Below are 25,417 nucleotides of genomic sequence, written 5' to 3' on the forward strand. Positions count from 1 at the left end.
TTTCTCCTTTCCCCTACTTTGTGCACAGCTTAGTGTGTGACCTGCTATTTCAGAGCACCCTCCGGTTTGCTTGGCTTCTGATGGCATGTAAATGCACTCCCTTCCCAAAGAACTGAAAATCTCTTCTTTTTAAGACCTGACAATTAAGGTGATTACAAAATAGCTTGAGGGAGAATTAATTCAAGTTACATCACTGGGACCAGGCAATGTCTCAGCAAAGACTAGTTCAGCTCTCAGCGAAGTGTGTTTGAAAGCATGAGTAGTGTTTGTGAGCTGGAAACAGCCCCTGCCTGTAGGTAGCCTGATATTTTTCCACTATGAAAAATTCTTGTGACCTTTTATTTGCAAAGCTGTTTCAACTCCATTGTTTGCTGTGGACGTTTGATGTTCAGAGGGGAATGCCCTCGAGGTGGGAAAATGCCTTGTTTTCTTTGGCAGCGGCTGCAGCTGACTCTACCATGGAAACAGTTGGGGTTGGAAAGGGAGGAGCGGGACACAGATAAAGGATAGGCTTTCCTCCTCCAGCCTGAGAGCTTCATGCCACCCCAAGCAGGAAATATTTCAAGATGCAGAACAGAGAGCTGAAGTAAAGCTGTTCCCAAGCCATCCTCCCAAGCAGGGCATAAACCACACTGTTCCATAAACCACTGTTCCACATGATACTTTCCATATGCATGAAGCAACAGGTGGGTGGCGCTTACCTGCAGCCTGACCCGGGGCTGCCAGAATTCCTCTTTCTTATCTAGCAGTGGGACTCAAGTGTTCCCTGATTCAAACAGTACGGGTCTGCTCAAGCTGTGGGCCTGCTAATACAAATAGACATTCTCTAGCCATATGTTGAGAGGCACAGGTACAAAACACTCAAAAGAGATGTAATACCGGATTTCTGCAGAATACATATGTGTACTGAAAACTGAATGTGTCATCTGTTGATTTCAAAGTACTTAACCTTATCACCTTGAGATTCTAAACAGGAAGGTTTGGTAAGTTTTAGCTATATCTGCTTGTGAATTATATAAAAAAAAACAACAATCCACAAGAACACAACTTAGGATGTGTGTGGGCTTATATATATGTTTATATGAATGAATGTTACATATAAATTCTGTGTTTACTCTTTCTAGGCCCGTGTTTTTCTCCCAGAGCAGCACAGCCTGTTGCACTTTTGATTTTTTGGATCAGGCTGTTCTTTCCATTTTCTGCTGTTTTATCAACCATGAATTTCTGTTTTCACAGCACAAACTCAACATCTCTATACTAGTATGCAGCCAGTATATATTTATTAATGGACTTGGAAGTCTTACCTTTCTCTGTCTCTTTCCCCTGCTTGGTGTTATACAATAGGAAGAGATTAATATTGCTAAATAGTTACTATTTGTTTGCAGAATTGATGTGGCATGTAAAGCAAATAATTACACATCCAAGTAGTACTGGTACTCACAGCTATTTCTCCTGCATACGCACATAAGGGATTTACACACTTGTAAGGTCATACTTTGCTTACATAAATGATCTTATCTTCTTGCACCCTGTGCTGTGTGGCATTCCAAACATTGCAGGGAACACGAAAAATCTCAGTAGTATATACAAATCACTTTGGCATATGGCATACACTATAGACCAGTTGCAGAGCATGTGGAATACGGCAGTACAGCCATTAGAATTTTATTCAGGAATTTGTATTTCTTTTGATTGTTTCACATTTAAAGTAGTTTGTTCATTCAGTGTGAATAAAAGTTTTCTTCAAACAATTAAAGTGAGTTGGGCTGAGGAGGTGCTTCTCTGAAAGGAGCTGAGAAATAAAAAGAACCCCAAAAAGTAGCATTGGAGGAGGGAAGAGAATCAAGGAATGTTGGGCATTGTGGCACCACATTTTAAGGAGTTCTGCTGGAACTGCAACACTGCAGGAGTCACTAACACTCAAGGTGAGACCAGAGGGACCAACATCTCCTGTTCACCCTGTGGGGAAAACGTAGAGAGAACACTCTGATTCTGGGATCTCATACAGGAAAATAAATCCCAGAATGTGTTAATCTGGGGTGGGGGGGGTGGGAAAAGGAGGATAAGAAGGAGATGTGGGAAAAGAAGAGGAGGAGATGAACATTCATCTTAGTTATTGTGGTTATAAAGGTGTGCCTAGGATACATCGATGAGGATTGGATTAGGTGGTAATTGAGTAACAATTAATTAATCATATAATCATTAATTCTGACCAGATAATAAGGGAGGGTAGGAGAAACCGTGTGTTTAAACAAAGGTGGTTTTAGTTGGGTGCAACTATCTGTTACTTAAGGGGGATGGAGGGAGGGGGCAATTGGACATTGCCATCTTTGTCAATAAATCCTTCAAACACCAATTTAGCCATTTTTTCACAGTGGATTGATCCAAGATTTGGCCCTGCTTCCTTTTTGCCCCATCATCTCCTCTCTTAGAGGTTGTACGTGCCTTCATTGCTGAGGGTCTGTGGGTTGCTGGGCTTTTCCCACTGTAGAAACACATCTCTCCATGTTACTCTCTTAAGCTGATACAAACCACTGGTGAAGAGTAAGTAATTCTTAATAAGTAACTGAATCCTCTCTTGAATAAAAGAACATTTTAAGCTTATCTAGGTGTGTTACAAGTGGAGGGGAGAAGTGAACCCCAAGTGATGATACTTTTCTCTTATTTGAAAAAACAAAACAAGAAACAAACTATTTAACATGCAGAGGGTTTTAATTCTTGATTGTATTATCAGGGTCTTTTTACTTTTTTCATATTTTTGCTTCTTGTAACTCTGCTGAAAAATCTTGCTGTAACTGATAGAATGACAAAATACAAGAATTGAGGTAATTGCATTAAGAGAATACTAAAAAAAATCCTGGTAATTCAGTTTCCCCTGCTTTAAAGACTTACAGACAGCTTCTTACTTTAAGTTAGCGTAATATAATGATATTAAGCATGTATGAAAGTATTTAAAACTGTCTGGTGATTGCTTTAAAGAGATTGAGAAAAATTTGCCCATAGCTTATTGGCATAGTCTTAGGTTGCCTTTTTAAAAGAGAGGTTAGGTAAGAAACTGAGGGAAGATACTGCCATTTGAATAATTGAAGTAATGATTCATTTAATGCTTTAAACAAATACAGGATTTTTAACTAGCCTATGTTTATTTAGGTCCAGATAATTATTTATGAGTTGCTTGACATTCCAAAAACCAGGGAACAAAAGACTCCTTACACATAATTTTCAAAGGTGTGGCAATCAGGTAGGATTACCTCTTTTACCATGTCATAATATCTTGATTCTTTGTTAGGGCATTTTACCCTTTTATTGTTTCCTATAAAAAATATAGTAAGCTACATACAAATAATATTTCAATTTTTAAAATATTACTTAATTTGACTATATTTTAGATATGTTAGACAGCAGTCAACATTGTTCTGAAATTTTCAATAAAATGAAGTAGAATGCAGCATTTTATCCCTCATGAGTAAGAAACTGCAATTACTACACCAACTTTTTAAATAAATATGATTAATATTTGAAGTCGCATGACTAATAACACCAGCTAATAAATACTCCCAGTTTCTTTGACAGGCAGCAGGTTAACTAGTGAACAGTCAAAATATGCTACAGGAGGTTTTCAAGAAGGATCAGTTATTTAGCATAGCTCAGTTCCCAGGGAAAGATAGTTTATTCTCCTCCTGTCAGTCTTGTTTTTTAATAATTTTGTTCTTGCCTCAAAGGCCAAGCTCTATGACATCTTTATGCATAACTGTGGTGACACACCGTGCTGTGAAACTAATTCTGCTAAATATCTGTTGCCTGTTCCTTTGGAAGATTAAATCTTTGGTGTATTGTTTCATTGGACATCTGAGAAGCAAAATTTGCTTTATTGTTACTGACTTCTCCTTTTCTGGAGAATGTGTGACACCATTAAGGTGATACCACAAAGAGAACTCTTCTAGATGTTTGCATGACATTTCAGGAACACATACACTCGAGGTTTTGTTATACTGATGGTGCCCCAGATTATTTTTGAGCTACATTGGGGAGTTTATAGGAAATTGCTTCAAATACTGGAAGTACTAATAAAACCTTGGCCTTACCACAATTGTGATAAAATTTTGAAAATCAACCTCATCTTTGCATGCTGACTGGAAGGAGCTACCAGGTTTGGTAGTTTTTCAAAGATTTGCCCATTTAGTGCAAACTTTTTGGACTTTGGTCTTGACAATTATTGAGGGATCAGGAGAGGAACACTTTTCCTAAGAAGCCAGGAGCTCCATTTTATATATACAAGGAAGATGAGGCAATCCTCTGTATTTTCAGTAGCTAAGAATCACATAAAGTTTATAGTGCAGCAGTGGTGTGTGTGTCATTGAATTTTCTCTAGAGAAAGTTTGTATCTGATTTGGTCAGAGGAGGAAGAGAGCTTTGATATCCCTGGTCCATGTACAGTCAGGCCAGCGTGTTCCTGCTTGTTGAGTTAGGATAAAGTTCAGCTCTCTGTACACACTGATCAAAACACCCCCAGGTGTTCCTAGGTGTTCCTGTGGATTTCTCAGATAAATGAGTTGTAGTGCTGAGGGCTAAAGCCAGCAGAAATTGCAGTGTCCACTCAATCCTCAGACCCCTCTACAGGATGTCTTCTTTCACTGGGGTAAATAAACTGTGTTTTATATTTGTTTAAAATTCTGAAATCTTCAGCAAGCAGAACATGTTTCATATTTAGAAAGAAAATATTCAGACGTCTTCATCATTCCAAGAGTTCTTTGGAGTAAGAACATTTAAAATATTGTCTCATAAACGGAATTGCAGCAAACAGTGCTCAAAGGCTACTGGAGTTCAGTGAGAGGTTTGGGAAGTGACCAATAGTTATGTATTACATCAGGTGGTGTAATAAGTACCCTTATCTTGTATTTTCACTTCTTCTGTAATGCTAAATCTAGGTGCAAGTGGTGTATGTAAGTGACTATAACCTGCATATGATGGGCTGGACTATTTGGATATCCATTCCACATATGGATAATACTATTCCAATCTAAAAAGAAATGTAGTAGGAGGTTGTGAATGGTAAATGGCAGAGGGAAGATTGGTAACTCAACAGTAAAAGCCCCAAGTGCCTGTCAGAAATAAGCATAGATACCTCATTTGCTTTGCTGAATTTTGATAGTTAAAGACCACCTTTAGCATTTTGTGCGGGAGTTGTTTTTATTTGTATTTTGCCTGCTACCTTTGTGAAAGGAAATATTTAATAATTTTTTCCCATAAATGTTTACCCGTAGTTCTCCCAAATTAAGAATGTCTCACTCTACAGGAATGTGAACTAAAAACCAAATAAAGCTTGTAGGCTTCACAACACGGTCAGTCGTGCCAATGCTCTGGCCTGTGCTTAATGATGACCCAGAGTCTGACAGTTAATATCCATTTAGTTCTTTAAAAACAGCAAACATGATTTCTTTCCCCTTTTTTCCCCTTCCTTTATATCAGCAAGAAAATTTGCTAGGTTTGTCACTGTCTCCTTAAATAGGTACCATTTTGGTCACTATAGAGAAAACCAAAATTTTTCTGCAAGTACAAAGTGAAACAATGTTCGTAACAGTCTAATTTACCAGCTGATCTGCCTCAGTCCAAGTAAAGGAAATACTAAAGTGAATATGTTCATTTGAACATAATAATTTCTCACTTCAATGTATTTCAAGAGTTGCAGATGTCACTGAAGAATCTTGAAACAATTCTTTAAATAGAAGTGATTTACAGGTAAAATTGCTACAGTGGACCATTAAATGGCATCCACGTTTGAAGCTTTAGATAAGTTGAATAAATTCAGTAAACTATACAGAAGGTACATGAGAAGCAATATGAGTCAGAAGTGTAGTTGGCAGTTGGACACAGATTGAAATTTGAGTTTGAAAGCCTGAACTTCACTTTTGAAGTCTGTTTTACATATTCGGTGTTAGTGAACTGATTCTGCTGGGGAAATTAGATTGTGTTTGTGTGTTTTTGTAGCATACACTTGTAAATGCACATTGGCAAACTGAAAGGACTAAATGGACTTTAAAATATGCAAAAAAGTAAACTTTTTATAGGGTTTTAAACATGTTTTCCATTAGACTGCCTTTCAGTGATTTTGAAGTGTTTCTGCTGGTCCTGCTAGGTTAAGCTTACATTTTGAAATTTGCCTGCCTCTTCTGCAGTTATAAAATTAAAATGCAATATTGTTTCTAATGTTACATTGTGTGCTATCATTTGTGTAAATATTTTGTGTAAAAATTATTTTTACAAGTGCTATTCTTGCAAGAATAACAATCCCCCCAATCTGTGGGGATTCAGACCAATATTTCCATCAAAACCAAGCCAAAAGACAGATGCTTCAGGCAGGAGGATTGTGATGGACCTTCAACCAGTGGCAGAAAGCCCATTTGTTTTTATGCTTCATCTTGGGCATGACAAACTGTGATCTCTCATTGGGAAATCCATGCTAAATTATTGTCTCTCTCTCTAATCTGCTTTGAATTTAATCTGACTCCATGTCTATCTCCCCAGATTTCCTCACCCCAGTGAGCTGTCTTTTTCCACTACATGCCAGGGTGCCCATTCAGATGAGTTGGGACAGCTGTTAGTGATGCTAAGTCAGCAAACTGATGCCAGAAAAACCCAGAATCATAAACAGTTTGGATTGAAGGAACCTTTAAAAAGGTCATCTAGTTCAACCACCCTGCCTTGACCAAGGACATATTCAACTAGATATGATGTTTCAGAACGCCATCCAACCTGACCTGGAATTTTTCCAGGGATGTGGCATCTACCACTTGTATGGATGACCTGTTGCAGTGTTGCACCACCCTCTTTGTAAAAAAGTTTAAAAATTCTTCCATGTATCTGATCTGAAACTACCCTCTTTTAATTTAAAACCATTACCACTTTTCCTACCACAACAAAACCAATTGAAAAATTTGTCCCCATCTTTCTTAAAAGCCCCCTTTAAATATTAAAAGGCAATAAGGTCTTGCCAGAGTATTCTCGTCCCCAAACTGTTCAATCCCAGTTGTCCCAGCAGCCTGTGTTCATAGTAGAGGTGCTCCAGCCCTCTGGTCATTCTTGTAGCCCTCCTATGGAGCTGCTCCAGCAGGTCTCATGTCTTTCCTCTGCTGGAAACTCCAGAGCTCAATGTAGTACTGCAGATAAATAACTTTATTTTTGCATCTGAAATTTGTTTGTTAAGGCAAATTAATTCCCTGATCTGATTTACTGTGCTGTCTCAACTTGGTTTTGCCATCACAGTTATGAGGGAGGAGAGGGGACAGCTTAAAACTGCAGAATTGGTGATGTAGGCCAGAAAAAGGTTCATCTGGTTTCTCTGCTTTCTGAACTTAAACTAGTGTTTAGTTTATGGATGCTAAATCTGTGGAATTTTGAGTTTGTGGATGCTAACCTCATTATTGATACCACCTGGAAAATAGTGATTTCAAGTCTGAAAGTTCAGTATGTATGCATTTTTTTTCCCTCCATGGATGTGTTATATGCATCTACATTTGCATAAGGAAAAATGTTTAGTTTAAAATTTTGCTGTCCTTGTACATCATGAAAAGCACAGAATTTTATGATTTTACAGAAAAATCCTTCAATGGACATAATTTCAAGTTGCAGAAAACAAAAATGATTTTGAAATCTTCAGAGCACTCAAATGCATGCCATGAGAAGTTGAATATTTTCGTAGTTGAATCTGGTCATTAAAAAGTTTAGTTTGTGGGGAAGTGTAGGTGGAGATGTTAATATTTCTTTCATTACTCAAGTAGAAATTTGAAAACAATGTGAAAAGTTTCCTGTGTCCTGAGATTGCCTATGTTAAATTTCAGCCTTTTAATACAAAAATCTTACAAAAAGTAAGTAGAACATGGAAGTTCATTTTGTCTGTTTGTAAGCAGACCAAGTATTCTGACCCTGAGCATTTCAAAGTCTGATTTGTTTTCTTTGAGCAGTTTTACTTAGATTATTACAGCCTTAAGTCATCAGAGATATTAGATGTTGTTCTTTCTTTTCACATGGCATTCTTCTGTGTCTTACCCGTACTGCAAACTGACCTCATCACAGATCACTGTCATTTGATTGGATTGAACAGAGGTGTTGGGAAGGACTTGGAAAGACAAAGGAATAGCATTCCTTGCCTTCTCCTTTTGTCAGGGTTGTATTTCAGGAAAACTTCTAAGTAAAACCTGTTGTGGTGCAAAGCTTGTGGGAAAGTTTCTTACTGTACATTTAAATGCTGCTGCAGTGTGAAAAATTATATTCTTGCTCTCTGCGAGCATCACTTTGTGTGCAGCTATGATAAGATTCCAAGCTATTTTTGTGTGTTGTGTAAATTCCTGGTATTTTATTTCTGCCCAGTCAAGGCTTCAGATAACTTATTTTGAAAATACTGATGATTTAATTGTTTTTCAATTTAATGCTACTCAAATCAACCTGCAGATAGGAAAACTTGGAAGCATTTAATATCCAAAGGATGCAGTGCCCCCTTATTCCATTTCACCCACTGTGTTCTGAAATGGTGCAACCCCTTCTTCAACTGCAAATACCCAGAGTTTGAACCACTTCTTAACTCCTGAGCAGTGGTCACAGTTAGGCAATCTTTTCTGGCAGCTTTAATGAACTGAGTCAGTAGAAGAGGGTCACTGTGGTAATTATCATAATATAGCAGTTCTAATAGCAGTTTCCATTTGTGTGTTTCTAAACCTGAATAAATAACTCCTTGCAGGTGCTGTTGAAGTAGACAAATTGTCCCTGTTGTTCTTCAGGCTGGCAAAAATACAGGTGGTGAGGATGATGCTTTTCCCAAGAGTGTGTCCTTCCAGGCCATCACCAGCACCTTCTATCTAGTTGTTGCAGTAGTTGTTTGGAAATGATGAGTTGTTCCTATGACCTCATTTTGGATAATTTCAGTGTTTCCCTCTGGCACCTGGTGGCTGCTTGCTTTCTTACTCAGGTTTGTAAGTGCTGACACTAGAGAAGTTACCCAGAGCTCCCAAGACAAATCTGCATCCATGCCTTGAGATTTCTGTACCTCTGTTGTTGACTTGTGCATGTGGAACAGAAAGAACTTCTGTTCACTTTCTTTTCCTACCCTGCTCACTATAATCTTTTGTAAACTGGTACTTTTTTAGCTAGAAAACAGTATTGCCTACTAAGGAACTGTCACTGACTTGTACAAAACATTCTTCCCACTTCATCAGTTGAATGTTATTCACATAGCTGTATTTACAATGTTGATTGGTCCCAGCTCCTACCACTTAATAGTAACAATTTAATTATAATTCAAAATTATAAAATATACAAAGAATACACTGTTTATGTAAGGGTTTTAATACATTAACACCCCAGCTGTAGGATTAAAGCTAGTGTTCAGTGTGGAGTGAAAAAATGAGGAATACTGGGAATCTTTCACTGATACCTCATATTGAAATTTGGGTTCAGTAGGTATACAAAGGTCAGTATATGCAGCAGTGAAAAGTACTTGTAGTATGGTAGATTGGGGAGAAGGGGGAAATTAATGAAGAAAGACAGTTATGAATTCAAATTAAACCACTGTAGGATGAAAGTAAACGTGCTTTTGGTGTTCCATCCCAAACCAGATGATGCCGCATTTTTTTGTTCTATGAGAACATAAATTTTTTGTGTGTGCTGTAGATAAATAACTTCTTGGTCAAAAAAGGAATGTTTGTGGTGAATTACATTTCCACACAAATTGAAAACTATTCAAAAGCTAGTTCTGTGTGTGAAACATTTTCTATTTTGTGGGACTGCCATTAAAAGAATCTATTAACCAGCAGAAAAAGACCAGTGAAATACGGTTCATGCCTGTTGCAATTTTAAAATTAAAACTAGTTATAATGATACATCCCAATTGGGTTAGGTACAGGTTGTAGTTATCTTTCCTCCAAGAAAATTCTCGTGTTTCTTCCCCTTTTCACTGGAAACGCACGTTAACCACTTTTGGAAACCATAGGTGCAGTTACACTGTAAAATCCAGATCGGATCCTGCAGCTGCTGTTGGAAGTCAGCATTGCCTCAAGCCTAACAGAATCCAGGTGAGAAAACGGAATGGAGGAGGTTGGAATAAACCCCTTTTCTTAGTGAGGTTTATGATCCTCACTGGGCTTCTCCACTGACTTCCTTCAAATACCCAGTGGTGTCCAGGCAGGCTGCTGGTCCCATACCCAACCCAGTACCTTTGTTTCAGGTGCATATAAAGGCAGAATGCAGTTTTCATGTTCCCTTTTTCAGGATCAGGGCCTGAACCCCACCCTGGTAGCCCCCCAGGAGGACAACTAGAGCCATGTTCAAACTCCAGGAATGGCACCAGCAGTTTCAGCCTCTTGGTTTTTCCATAAAGGATACAGGCTTTTTTGGGTTTTCTTTCTAAGGTTAAAGATGACCTTTTTTACCCACTAGCTTTCTACTTTTCCTAACCTATAACAGACTTTTTTTAACAATCAGGAAGAGATATAAACTCAGAAATTTGCTTTTATATTTTGTAAGTTCCAAAATTTAATATTAACATGCAAGAGAGGTTTGCAGCTTTTTTACAGCTTTCCCTAGAGCTTTTCTTCAGCTTAAGAGAAAAGTTACGTGTTGTCAGGGTTTAACCCCAGATGGCAGCTAAGCCCCACACAGCCACACACTCCATCCCTCAACAGTGGGATAGCACAGAGAATCAGAGGAGTAAAAGTGAGAAAACTCATGGTTTGAGATGAAAACACTTGAACAGGTAAAGCAAAAGCTGCTCATGCCAGCGAAGGAAAACTGGGAATACATTCACCCCTTCCCATTGGCAGGCAGGTGTTCAGCCATCACCAGGAAAACTGGGCTTCATGTGGGTGAGGGTGACTTGGGAAGACAAATGCCATCATTATGGGTGTTCTCCCCTCTTTCTCCTTGTTAGCATGATGCCAAATAATATGGGATATTCCTTTGGTCAGTTGGGGTCATCTCTCCCCTCCCAGCTCCTTGCACACCCCAGATCCTCCGTGGTGGGCTGGGGTGAGGAGCAGAAAAGGCCTTGACTGTGCAAGCTCTGCTCATCAATAACTAAAACATCCCCATGTTATCAACACTGTTTCCAGCACAAATCCAAACCACAGACCCATACCAGCTACTCTGAATAAAATTAGCTTTAGCCAAGCCAAACCCAGCACATATGCTTAAATGTATTTCTACAGCTATTGTTAGAGAAGAAGGGGAGATAAATCTTTATGTTGCATTTCTGTCTCTCACTATTCAGCATTGCTTCTACTCACAGGCATAGTGGATAATTATTCTTTGGTGTGCTGAATAAATACGTTTTGTCAAAACAAAGCCTTGAAAGTTAATGAATAGTTACTGCATTAGAGGTTTGAAAAATATTTCTAGGAAAAAATGCTTGGGAATTTTTCAAAGAAATAATTTTCTGTCAGATCAACTTGTAAAATAATGGAAACTTCTTATGAAAAGCTTGTACAAGCAAATGAAAAGTTGTGAAATTGCTGAAATGGTATGTTTTGAAACAATGCCATTTTCCTACTCTGAAACCACTTGTTTAGAAATTCCACTTTGGTTAGGTTTTTTTTTTAATTGGTAAAGCAAAATGCTTAAACTGATCCAAGTGGGATTCACTTACAATGTTTTCATTTGCTGTGTTCTTGTCTTGTTGATATTTTCACACTTCTTGCAGCAGTGCAGTTTAGGAAACACGGTTTGAAAGTGCGTGATCAGAAAGATTACATTTTTTTTAAATGTAGGCATTTTTTCTCCTATTTTTGAGAGTATTGCTTGAAGGCTTTGTCAATTTTGCTTTAGCATATTTTGGTACTTAAGTTTAGGGTCTTTTTACGCTTCACCTTAGGAGTCCATGAGTTATGTAGTGCCACAGTGATCCAAACCCACAGGTTTCTCACATTACCTGGCAGTGGAGGGAGAGAACACCACGGACAGCGTGTCCCATGACAACAGGCAATGCATGAAAATACGGCCTATATTTATTTAAATTTTGTCATTTTCATAAGCTGGTGGCTCTCTGCGTCCTATAATCACATGTCCAGTGGGCAGGAAGCCCCTTAAAGCAACCTCCAGAGCTCCCTCTGATAGTTCCTGAAACGCTCTGGGGATGAGGGTGGAGCCAGGCTGGAGGAGCAGCCTGCAGCCTGATTTGACACCCTTCTGCACAAAGAGATCCTGCTCAAGTGAAGAGCCTGGAAGGGATAAATGCAACTGCAAAGTTGCTGACAGTACTCAGAAAATACAAATACCAGCCCTTATTGCCTGTGGTTTAGAAGGGTAAGCAGCAGGGCCTGGTGATTAAACTGCGATACTAAGGCTTTGATCTGCTTGTGTGACACTGATGCTCCGGTGAAGATCAGGGCGTGTACCCTGATCTCAGGTGCTCTGCAGGCACAGAGAAGTCCCTCTCCTAATGTCTCCTCCGTGCAGTACCCTGGAGACTTAATTAGAGAAGGAATGTGAGCAGGAAAAAGAGGAGAAGACAGCAAATGTGACAATACAGAACAGTATCAACAGGAAACCGCATGTTTTAAAGACCAAAGTTATCTTGCTATCTTGGCTGTGATGTTGTATCTCCTGCTGGCCTGCAATGGGTGACAGCTCAGGAAAATCCAAGTGTTTAGCAGTGTCTGTCCCTTCGAGTGTGTGCTGAATCACATCAGAGGCTGTAACACCACCAGCATGGTGGTAGGTGAACAATGTGTTATTGTTAATAGTCTTTTGGATAGGACACAAACCCAGAATCTTAACCACAGAATATTAAATCACCTCTTTTGGCATGAATGGATAGGCTTACTAAGGGCCCTAATCCAGTCCTAATTTACGTTATTATCTTCTGTGTCTCTAAACACTTCCTGCAGTTTTGATTAGATTTGGTCCTGATCTCTTCTTTTCCTTGGAATATAAATGATGAGAACAAACTCTGCTGTATTGATATTTGAATGGGTTCTTATTTTCAGGACTGGTTTTTTGCACTGAGAAGTGAAAAAAAGGAATCAAATATACCATGCACGCAGTTTCTCAGTATTTGATCAGGGTTATTATATCAAATCCAGTGTAATTACTGATTATGCCATTACAATTAAATAGTATTCCACATGCAGGAGATATAAAATATAGACTATCATCTGTACGCAGTGATTGAGATTAAGATGCTCTGGCAGAGACTTTATTTTAGGATACTTCTCACTAGCCCACATAATATTTGAAATCTTACACATCTGAAGATAACCAAAGTGCTGAAAGAAGTGAGAGGTTCTCTGTGCCTGTTTTAAAATCACCCAATTAAATGCCGCCAAAAAACAATCAAACCAACAAACAAAAAAACCCTAACAGACAAACAAAAAGACAGGAATATGGCAAATTTATGATTTTTTTAATGTACTGTGTGCTATATTCCAAGTTCTGATCCTGCTAAAAATGATTCCTTGAAATTACAACAAAATTTACGTGTGGTGCTTCAGTGTTTGATCCTTGACTGGTGTTCAGTTTAGATGGTTTAAAAGAGAAGCATGGAATTTGCATGAATGATTGAATGAAATCAAGATGAAGGAATGGAACTGATGCTGCCCAGATATTTTCTCTGCCCTGCTATTCAGCGTGAAATAAATCTCATTGAAATCAATGAAAACGTATTAATTTGAGTGAGTTTTAGATAATGGCCCAAACCTACTGCTCACGTAAAAGAAATTTGTAAAGCTTTGCTTGACCTGTGACTGAAAATGGGATTTTACATTTTGCAAAGTTCAAATAAAAGCTTAAAATGGCAAATAAACTTTTTTTTTCATTTTCAAATTGGAATAACTGCTGCCATCTGCACCTTTCAGCAGGGCTTGTTGTGTTCGTAATTTCTTATGTAAAAAATCCCAGTGTATCTGGGGAAAGTGCTCCTTCAGAAATACATGTAGGTCATCCATGGGATAATACCAGTGTTACCACAGCACTTCCCCCCTGAATCCCTGACTAAAAGAGATATGGGGAACAGCAAGGTGTAAGAAAGAAAGTGGAAAAGAGGTGGTACCAGATAACACTTCCTCCTCATCTCTGTCTCCTTCACCTTCCACATTTTCTTCCTGCTGTTGTGTCACCTCCTGAGGATCTGCAGTTGATTCACCTCTCATTCACATTCCATTCAGATGATCCATTCCCTCCTGAAGGAACGTGTGATGGTGGTCAACCAGCACAGGGTCAGACATGAGGGTCTTTTTGGGCATGGATTACAACTGCACCCTAAATTATTTAGGTTTATTGCTTTCTTCTCCTATGTCCAAGAGTATCCCAAAAAGTAGAGACAGTAGAACTGCCACATTCTTCTTTGGCTTCCCAAGAGAGAGGTTTTACCAAAGTCTGTTTCCTCTTCCCTGCAGTCCTGCACCAGTACCCACCCTGCTCAGAGCTGCAGCACCTTGGTGCAAGTTGGATCCTTCACAGACGGGGCTGGGGACTGTCCATCAATTTGGGGACAAATTTGGCAGGCCAAGGCCACGATCATGAGGGGACAGCCATGCTTTCCTTGTGCAGGTGCAGCTCTGGGAGGGTGGGGGTTAATGACAGGGTGCTCCTGGAGCGAGGTGAAGTGTTCTTGTCCTACCAACACTGGCTCTTCCAGTCCTCCCTGGAGGCCGCGGTGGGCTAAGTGGTGGATTGAGGGAATAGTCCTGAGGCTGCTCCTCTGGGCTTTTGGCCCCAGCCACTGATAGATAGCTGCTTCCCCAGCCTGCCTCCCCTCTGCAATGGGAAATAGCGCTGCTTTTTCCTGAGAGCTCACCAGAGTAAATTCAGCAACTGCTGCAAAAGATTTAAAAATAAACTCAAATTAAAGTAAGAACTCAAGGGGCAAAAAAAAAAAACAAAAACCCAAACCAAAAACAAAAAAAACAAAACCAAAAAACAATAACAACCCCAAAAAAACCCTAAAAAACAAACAAACAAAAAAAAACAAACAGAAAAAATATAAAAATTTTGCATGTAAAATATTTCTCTTAGGAATCTGAAAATCAGACTTTCACTCACGTGAATTTACATTTTTGCACTTCATGATACCATTTGCACAGAAAACGCAGCACCTCAAGAGCTTGCAAAATGAGTAAAAATAAAGCAGAAATATTTTTCTTCTCCTCTTACAGTTTTTCAAATCATGTATTTATTTTATTATTATAAATAGCTAAATCAACAAACTTTACTGACCAGGGATGTTAAGCACACTTTCATTGTTGATTTTCAGAACTATTTAAACTCTTGAGTGCTAAAAATTAAAACTCCCTCTGGGAAATCTTGTAGCTTTCAGTGGACTGGGTTGAAGTCCCCAATAAGAAGTAGTTAATAGGTAGACTGTGGTGACTCCAGCAAAACAACATAATCAATTCCAGCTGCTTTTCTGATTAATCACCCTTATTGTTGGAAGTCAGAGACACCATGAATTTGCACAGTAAGCATATCTTTTGAAAAGGAGGATAACAGTTTGTTACCTTAGTTGCAGCCTATTAGTCTGATTCCTCTTTTTTCACCCCTCAGAGAAAACCTGGGACCAGCCACCCCCCTGCTCAGTAGCTGATCTCTGCTCCCCCAGGCACCCTGTACTCCAGAGGCAAGGACAACAAATACCCTGATTTTTTTTTTTTTTTTTTGGTGTACCAGTTTTGCTTGTTCTTTTCAGAAATGAAATAGTTAAGAGGGATGAATAGAACATTCTGTTTGGGACTTCAGTTTTCCAAAATAAAATATGTAAGTGAGGGAAAGGTTTCATTCAGTTTTGGCATCGCTTTGTTAAACCAGTTTAAGCCAAGAAAGATTGTTATTCCACAGTGTTTGCTGATAGTAGAAAGTTTACATATCAAACTGCTTTTTTTTTTCTAGGGGAAAGAAAAAATCTGTATGAATTTAAGGGACTGATCTCTTATTTGCTTTGCAGAAGAGATTGTTCTGTTAACAACTCATCAAGAAAGAAAAAAAAAAAAGATAAACAGGATTAACTGTTTACTTTAAGTGAGCCGAAGTCGGGTTGTTTTTCCGAAGAAGAACACAATGTACTGTTGTATCTGGTTTCCAGAGTGGTGTTTATCATAATTCCTGCTGCAGTGGTTGGTAGAGTGCTGGGAAGGCTCTCCGCCCACTCGCAGCTCGCTCCCTTCCCTCTGCCATTGAGGCCTCCGGCCAGCCCCGAGATGCACAGGGCTGTCCTGTGTGATCCTTGCTGCCTGACACGAGCTGACATCGACCCAGAATAAAATAACAGGGGCCGTTTCCTAGAACTCTCAGTGGACTGCTGAGAACTGCTACCATAACTCCTGTAAACACACAAACACGCTCCCTCTCCCTCATTTAGAAGCACACCTAGGACAGGCAGCCGCTGACAGGGCTAGAGGAAAACAGCAGGAGTGGAAAACACACCCGGCAGGCCCTGCGAGAAGGCAGAAAATTGCCTTTCTCTGCTGGGTAGGGAGCCCTGGCAAGCCTGCACTTCTGCTTTTCTTCTTGGCTCTTTGCTCTGCCCTTGATTTTTGATGAATGTTATACTTTTCTGCTAGTTCAGTGAGATGATGTGGCACTGACACAGCAGAGTGTCTTATTTAATACAGCCACAGCTGTGTAAGAAATCCTGCGGGGTTGCTAAATTTCATTTACCTTTCACGTGCCATAGGAAATGTACGAGCAGTGCTAAACTAACAAGAATGCGATTTAGGATCATCTGTGCCTGCTGAAATGGGCAGGGGTTTTTTAATACTCACTGCATGTTGGTTTTTTGTTTTTAAAATAAAATCTTCCAGGATCCCATTCATGGTACCACTTTTTTATACTTACTCTGTGGTTCGGAAGTAAATCTGGTGAATCCACAAACAACACAGTCTTGACAGATAAGGGACCCCAGCACCACTGCTAGTGTGTTCTTGCTTCATTCCAGATGCTGTGAAGCGCTCACTGTGGGCTCTGCTGGGCAAGCTGAGAGTTCTCTGAGCCTTGTAGTGTGAAAGAAATGAGTTGATACTGCCGGGAAGCCCTTCCTCTCTAGATATACATATATATAGCCTCCTCCCCTAACTCAAATGGCATCTAGCACACATAATAGGCTTTGTGGACCAGCCCTCCCTGATACAATCGTGTTATTCAGCTATTGCTTCCAGATCACTCTTTGAAGACAGGACTTTTATTCTGATTTTTACGTATAAGGAACTGAGGCGTGGAGGAAACGCAGCGCAGCAAAGATGATGTGAAACGCTGCCAGAACCAGCAACTGAATGCTGATTTTCTTGGAAAGGAGGGTGCTGAGCACCTTGCAAGAAAAGATCTTTTTGGCAGCACCCCACCAACTGTTGGAATTCTTGGATGCCAAAACAATAATTACAAAGTCTTGAGATTAAAAAAATAAACAAAGAACCCCTCCTCAGATTCATAGATAAGTACTTGAAATGACTGGGTGGTAATTACTTGTTATATTTGGAACATAATCTTTCTGTTGGACATCATCCATAAGAAAGACTTGCAGTTTTCAACTGAGCCTGTGAGTTTCTGAAATATGCATTTTCACTCTTGATTAGTAAATTGTGACATGCAGGAAAATAATATTTGTTCTGAATTGTATACTGAAATAACCAAGGGTTGTGATGGGATTCCATGCTGAAGTAATGGTACACTGAAGAACCTGAGGAGGGTGTGCATCATTATTTTTCTTACCAACTACAATTAACAGCACAGTGGGTGAAACATCCTGGGGTGATCTGATGTGCTTGCTTTTTTTGTTACCATGCAAAATTGGTTTTCTTTGCATAACAAGCTGTATGGAATGGATCTTAGCAGAAGGACCATAAATTATGTCCCATGGCAGGTTGAGGTGCCAGGGGATCTGGAGGGAGGAAGACCTTACTGCTCCATTGTGGCCTAGCCTTTATACAAACTTTTAGGCAATACTTAGGAAGTTATTTTTTCTTAATTCTCTGTGTCTTCCAAACCAGCTATCACTATAAAAAATTATTTACATGGCATCATTACTTTGGATCTAAACTATGAATGTGGAACAACTTTAGTATTCATTTTTGAATCTGACAAAAGCAGAACTATCCATGATACTGAAAATATTTTTCAAATGCAACTCTGTAACTGTTTGAAATTACAGCTTAGGCTCTATATCGTGTTTGCGTGAATGTCAGGAATGTCTTTTTATGGTTTTGAATGTTTTGTTTACTTTTGAGAGAAATTCCATGAACAAATAAAACACACACATCAGCAGTTTCATTCAAAAGTGCACTTAGAGCCAGCGTCAGACGGAGAGTTTAAAAAGTTCATGTGGTGTCACGTGAAAACTTCATATAAGAAATGATTTTTGCAGGAAAAAAATGTCACATGTGAAGCCGTGGTTGTCATGGCAAGCACAAAAAGCTGGATTTCATGCTACACCAATTCCTGACAAGCTGCATGTAGCTCCCAGCAGGCAGGTGGTGTTCCATGTTTTGAGTGGGAGCATTTGCAGTGCGGTGCAGCCCTGTTCTCCAGCAGCATTGCAAAGGTAGCTCTGCTGACACCCTTGGCTCATGCAGGTCTCTTCCTACGCACTAAAGCTGTTTCCCACAGAAGTGCTGCTTCTTCAGGCCACAGGCAGAAAATAGTAGGTGGAAGGATTAACATGAATGAAGAAATGGAAAAAGCAATCAGCAGGCAGGGGATCAGGAAAGAGCTTGTGGAAGTGGTATTTGATTTTCCAGTTTGTGTCGAGCTATGTGATGAATCAAGGAAGAGAATAAAAATAAGCAACAGTTATAACTTACACTCTCACTCCATTTTTTAACATCTGTATAAAAATTGTAATGAACAGCAAGGAAAATCGAAAATGGGGGACTTGGTATAGTTACTGTAGTGAGTATTTGCAAGTGTGTTACAGAAATCCTATATCTGGAGGTGTCTGCAAAAATAAAAGTTTCCTTTCCTGAGACCGGAGAGGCCTCTGCAACATATTTTCTATTTGAGATGCTGAGATAAGACTAGGTTATTTCCCTGTGATACTCCAATCACATGTGCAGTTTCCACCAATACTTCTGCCAGGTCCAGCTCTCCAGAACTGCCTTTTTCTTTCTTTCCTTCTGGGCCCTTCCGCAGTTGACAGATAAAAACATACATGATCACAAACTGTAATTTTCAGTAGTTTTAAACCTCCAGTTTTCAGAGCAAATTATCACTGTTTTGTTCATGTCAGTGCTTCAAACCAGAGCAATCAGGCTGGGTGCTAAAAATGTCTGTACTTGGACCAGGATTCTTCTTCCAGCTTAATATTCCCCTTATAAACTGGAAACGGTGGTGCTTGTGTTTTCCTCTGTACCTTTGTGCCTCTGCAGCCTAGGCAGAGAAGGAGATAATTGCCATCATCATTAATTTGTATTTGTAGCATTCAGTCCATAGTTGTGTTCTGTAGAGCTTCACTCACTTTTTATTGACAGCAAATGGTATGGATTTTAAGCAGAAAACTCTAAATCTTGTGTCTCCCTTAGGAAAGCCACAGTGGGTACATTCTTTTCAAAAGGGAGCATGAAGGAACTTATTATATCCTTTTAACAGAGAAATACTAGTGTTAGATAGGATTATAGAATATAATATATAAATAATAGTGTTAAAGTAAGTATAATATAGATATATAATAGTGTTAAATAGAGAAATGTTAGTGCTGAAAGGGAGAAGATGGACAGTTGTCCCTGTGCTCTGAGTTTGATTTTTCAATTACTATATGGGTATGGTGAATGCAAGGAGTTCATAAGGTAGGGATAAATTAAACCTAGCTAGGGTGGTGTCCTGCAGGTTACAATTTGAATCTGAGCCATATTAGCAGGAGTTAATCAGCTCCACCTTGAGACTTGACCAGACAAGTTGCTGGATTGGAGTTGTGTAGGTAGTGTTGTGCCTCTGGTGATGCAGGGAGAGGGGGTTTTGTTTGTGTGTGTTTATGTTCGTGTGCTTTATGCCTCTGCTAGGACCGCACCTCACAGAGATAAGAAGTCCTTCTGACAAACAAAACAGCAGCAGCTGTCTCATGGATGGTGGAGATAAAGAATGAGCAAATATCAGAGCTAATACAAGTCCATTAGTTGTCAGGCATTTTCCCATTCCCCCCTTTCACTTCCAAAGAAAGAGCAACCAAGGAGGTCTGTGCAAAGTGCTGCAAAGGTGGTGGTGTTGCCAGCTTGCCTGGCTGTCCTGCTCCTCGTGCTGTACTGCTCAGCTTAGCTGCCATGGAGAAGAGCTGCCCTGGGCCACACAATTGTCCTCCTACCCAAGGCTAAAACAATTACTTGTTGGTTAAGATCTGCTCGTGACAAATTTCTGCTGTTTGTTTTCCCGAGACTCAGTAAAGGCAGTGTCAGTGTAATCAGTCTGCTCTGGCCTCCCTGTGCTCTCATCTCCTCTCCAGGCAGATCTTCCTTGTCTTATTCTTTTCCCCCAACTGCTGAGACCAAAAATGGAGAAGGTTTTCATCGCCCTTGCCTCTCCTGAAAGTCAGCTGCTTGATAAAAGGCAGCAGTATGGAGAGAGATGATTTTTCATGCATAAAAACATATTAGTAAAAGAAGGGCTTACCCTTTACCCATGAAGAGTGACTAACTGGGAGAAGGGCATGGCATTAATCCTGTAATCCCCTCCAGATTTCTACTGGGAGACATTTTGTCCTAAAGATCAGCACAGTCATAGAAATAATGCAGAGCAATCAGTCTCATCTTCCTCCAGCCCCCATCCTTGCTTCTGGCTATTAGCAAATTAACAAAATCTTCCCAAGCTTTTGCATGAGACTTACTGTGTCATTACATTAAAAAAATAAGCTAAACTCTGCCTCACTTCTTATCATTCATATCTTCTCCCCCTTTACTGTTACCAATGTGTCATACTTTACCTTTTCCTTAGTCTGCATCTCCTACATTTGTTCCTCTACTGGCTTTCCTGCTACCCCTCTCCCCAGGAGTTCTCTGCTATTTTGCATGAGACATTTTAGTTTCCAAACTCATATTTTAAGCTGAGGGTCTTACACAGGATTGCATCCTGTTGTCCCAAAAATAAAGATAGCACTATTTCCTCCCTGCAGAAGCACCACTGATTAAATTGGAGATGTTGCCTGTCTTTTTTTTAACATTTTAGTACTATGCATACAAGGGATTGGTAAAGGTATGTTTAACCTTATTAACTGATACAAATCCAAATTTTTTGGAAAAGAGGTATTTCCTGTAGATGTGCACAAAACATGAATGCTGAATTCCTGGGGGGCAGATACTCATTTTGGCTTTGCAGCTTGTCTCATAATTTTGATGTTTGGGTTTTCATCATGGTAGTGAGGTTCAAAGAGGGGGAAAAGGTAATGGGACAAGCTGTTGGCTTTAATCACAGTTAGACTGCCTGCTAAAAATTAATTTGTGAGAACATTTGCTGTAATATGAGAGCAACTCTGCAACATGGCAAAATAATCCAAATGCACTGTTCTTGGAATAAAGTGAAATCAAGGGAGAAAAGAGTACTGTTAAGGAAGTTAAGGTCCTGAATCAAAAGGCTCTGAATGCAGCTGGACTACTGTCAGTGATGCTGACAGCATGTACAAAATCCATAAGAACAGAACCAGTTCCAGAGAACAGGAGGGTAGTTCTCCAAGAGCATTGCTAAATCTCTTGTGGGATACAGCTGATTTCAAGATAGTCATTAAGTGGGAAAATCAGTTGTCCCTCAAACACCTGTAGCGTTTCAAGGTTTTGCCATTGTTCATTGATACTGTTTGAAAGGCATGGGGAAGCAGGGAGAATGTGTTTGGGAACTTCTATTCATGGTGTTGATCTGGGATATTTCTCTCTTAGTCTGCAGTTGGGTGTCTGAAGGGTTATTAATGAAATTCTGACTTTAAGTGACTGAATACTCACTTAAGTGAGTGACTTTAAGTGAGTGAATTTCATTTTAAAATGCATGTTGCAGAAAAACTGTGACTACCCTCTGGACATTGTTAAAAGCAAGTGTAGTAAATAGAGTGTCTGTGCTTGGGTACGAACCTGGCAGAGCAAAGGCATTGGAATCTGCTGCTCTGTGTTCCTTCATGAAGCCAGTGATCGTGAATGTATTTCCACTGTGAATGGGAACATTTCTGATAGAAGCCTCCATGGCACAGTTCTTCTCTGCATTGAGCATGGCCATAAGATGACCGTTCTCCTGTCTTGTGACCTGAGTTTTCTGTATTTGCTGCATACCTTGGACAGCTGGAGTGGGAGCTTCAAGGAAAACACATCCTTGCCCAGAAGCAGTACTCCTTGCAAGTAGGAGTTTACTTTAAAAGAGTTGATTTTCAAGAAACTCAGATGATGCTGCTGGTGATGATGATTTGGCTACAGTATTTTTTGGTCAGATGAGTTTCCTGTCCTAGCCATTTATGTGCCACCACAAAGGAATGGAAATCTGTGGCCAGGGATGCGGGGAGTTGAGATTCCCATGTCTGACAGAAACCATCTCTTTGCTTGACTTAAAAGGACTTGGAAAATGCTCTTTTACTGACTGATGTGTTCAGCACCAACCAAGCTGGTTTTATTTGGCCAATTAACATGTCCCAGAGGACTTAATATGACCCTGGTGCCAGCTAGTCTGAGACTTACTTGTGTTCAGTTATGTCTCACTAAAGATATGAGAAATTCCAGTGATCAGTTAAGAGACTGCTAAACTGATCTGATCTGAGACACTAACTCAGTTGGCCCTTCTTGCTCTGAGATAGAGAGACCTAATTTTTCACAATTAACAGTCAACATTTTGTTAACATAGGCAAAACTGTTTGGTTTGTTTTTCCGGTTCCCCTCAATCTGATTTTCAGAAATGTTCAGAGCATATGAACTCTGGTTTTCCAAACATAACAATATCACGGGGAGTTTCAGTCAAATCAGTTAAAACTCAGGGGAGCTCTTAACTGAATTCAAAGTCCTAACATGGAAAGCAGCAGGCAAACATAGTTGTTCTAATTTATTTTGGGTTTTTTTCTGATGATGACTGGGTTTGTATGGGACCTTTGTAGCTGGAGGTATGGGGAAAATACATGAGTCTTTGTTTTTACCCAGTCCTATCCCTCTCTGCTGCTCACAACCAGCACCAGCATTTGGAAAAATGAGGACTCTTAGTTGGTGCTTGCACAATTGCTGATGTCAGAAGGCCTTTGGGGTTGTATCTTATATCAAATGCAGCCTTCTTGAGGGTCTGAGCCGAAGTTAGGCACTTCATAATGAACAAGGAAGTTGTGATTAGAGCTCTTCCATGTGCCTACTTTTCCATGTGAAGAAAATATATGGATTTCTTCAGTGTAGGAGCTCATTTAGCTCATAAATATATTTTATAAAGATATAATGACTGCTGTTGAATGCTTTCAGGGTGCATGTACGTTACGGGATGTGTTCCAAAAGGAGTTGGCTTGCTGGGAACAATGGTGCCGCTCTGGGGAGGGTAGTTTTGGCATGTACTTTTGAAATGAACTGAATTCTGCTGCCTGGTGCACCCCTGAGTTTTATTTGGAAACAAAAATGTGTGTGCTACCCTCAAAGGTAATTTTTGTTTCCCTTTGAAAAGTTTCCATGCTTAACTGTCTCTTTCTGAGGCAATTAAAACCAATCTTGTAGACAGGGGCCTCCTTCCTCCAGCCCTGCATGATTCATGCTATCGTGGCTGCTCATCTCAGGTGCAGAATCTTGTGAAATGTGCTTTTGACTATCTAAATGTATGACATCCACTGATTTTGCCTTATCTGTTATGACAGTACTATCTTCTCAAAATGCCATCAAGTTGGTTAAGCAATACTTCCCAGCCCTACAGCCCCTACTTCCATAGATTTTAATCAAATTGTTTGTTTAGCAGGTTCTTTAATTACCTTCTTAAAATAGTTCCTCTGCGCTTCATACCCAACTCTCAATATACTAATCTCCAGTTTTATGTTGTTTTGTTCTTTAAAGAGAAATTGATGTTTCACTCTTTTTTGCATCCTCAGGACTCTTTTTAAAAAAAGAGTGTGGGAAAATGTAATGCTTGCTTTTCCAGTCTCAATGATTATTACTTGTGAAATATGTTGCTTTGCTTACTTCTAGGCAGAATTTTTATATTTAAACACACACATATTTATGTTTCTGTTGTTGTTCTGTCTTTATTGTAGAATTCACCTCAAGTAAGGCAAAAACTCCACTTTCTTTGTTTTTAAGTGCACAAGCCACATAGTGCAAAGCAGTTAATTAACCTAATCCCCAGTGCAAGCCTTGTACTCTTTGTTTCAGTCATGCTTCTCTGCTTCATGGCCCTATTATGTCCTGAAAATGTGCATGAGAAAACCTTTAAAGATGTTGGGTTTGTTAATTGATAGGAATTCTGCAGATACTGCAGAGGATAAGCCCTGTCGTGAAGCTTGTAACATTGTTTTCAGAGCTTTGCTCACTGGTTTGTTATGAGCAGATGCCAGTGAGTAATGGAGGAATGTTTTGCAGGTTGTGCCTCCTTGTCCAGGATGCCTATGGCATGTTCAGTGAAGTGCAGCTGCAGTCCCTGAGTTCCGCAGATGACGTCGAGCAGTACTGCAGGAGATGGGAGGGAAAATCTTGCTGCTTAGCTGGAATGAAGGTTTTGCAGAGAACTACGAGAGGAAGGTGAGAACAATTAATGGAAGAACATGTTGCTTGATGTGGCAGGCAAAGATGATCTGCCTTTTTATTTATTTCTGTGGCCAACATTCTTTGGAACAACTGAACCTGGCTTTGTTCAATAAAATGTCCTCATTGCCACTTTTGGGGCATCCAGCTGTGCTTGAGCCAACTGTTCTCCAAAATGAGCATAAATAAGTTAATGCACAGTACACACTTAGCAGAGTAAGGAACTTCTGTGTGCAATATTCCATAAAATATGAGTGTTTTCTTCGTCTTCAGTAGATTCAGAGACTTATAAACATTAGTTCATCCCCCTTTCATTGCAGAGCTTTTTACTGCACTGAGTTTTTCTACAGTGCTGCCCAGTATGACTTGAACTTTCAAACACAGACTTTCCTTTAGTATCTTAGAGCTTAATTCTGTTAAATATGAATGGTTTTAGAACCACAGTTTGTTTCTCAAAAAAAAAAAAAATCTTGCAAATCTTAAAGCCATTCTTATTTTGGAATAAGAATGTCAATAGCTTCATAGAAAAATTCCCCCAGGTAAGTAACAAATTGGCTTATGGTCCTCTCAGATTTTGCTTATTCTGTGGTTCCTCTTATGTTCTTCAAATAAAATATCTTTAGTCAAGAAAAAAAAATTAAATAGATCGATTATCTTACAGAGTATCTTTCTAAGGAGAGTGATACAATGTTCTCATGGGGACCTATATAAATATAATTAGATTGGTTCAGTTCTCAACATAATTTATTCGTACAAGCATCCGATCTAGATAAGCCTTTGCTGTTAGAATG

At 39.5% G+C, this 25,417-nt stretch overlaps 1 protein-coding gene across 1 annotated transcript in view; it reads left to right on the forward strand.

The window, feature by feature from the left end:
* SPIDR (scaffold protein involved in DNA repair) overlaps window positions 1–25,417 on the forward strand; it is a 194,478-nt gene that overhangs the window by 142,953 nt on the left and 26,108 nt on the right. The window contains exon 11 of the mRNA XM_059471467.1: window positions 24,465–24,623. Within this exon, the coding sequence (XP_059327450.1) occupies window positions 24,465–24,623 (159 nt within the window). The remainder of the gene's footprint in view (window positions 1–24,464; window positions 24,624–25,417) is intronic.

The sequence above is a fragment of the Ammospiza nelsoni genome, chromosome 1 (genome assembly GCF_027579445.1).
Source record: "Ammospiza nelsoni isolate bAmmNel1 chromosome 1, bAmmNel1.pri, whole genome shotgun sequence".
Taxonomy (NCBI): domain Eukaryota; kingdom Metazoa; phylum Chordata; class Aves; order Passeriformes; family Passerellidae; genus Ammospiza; species Ammospiza nelsoni.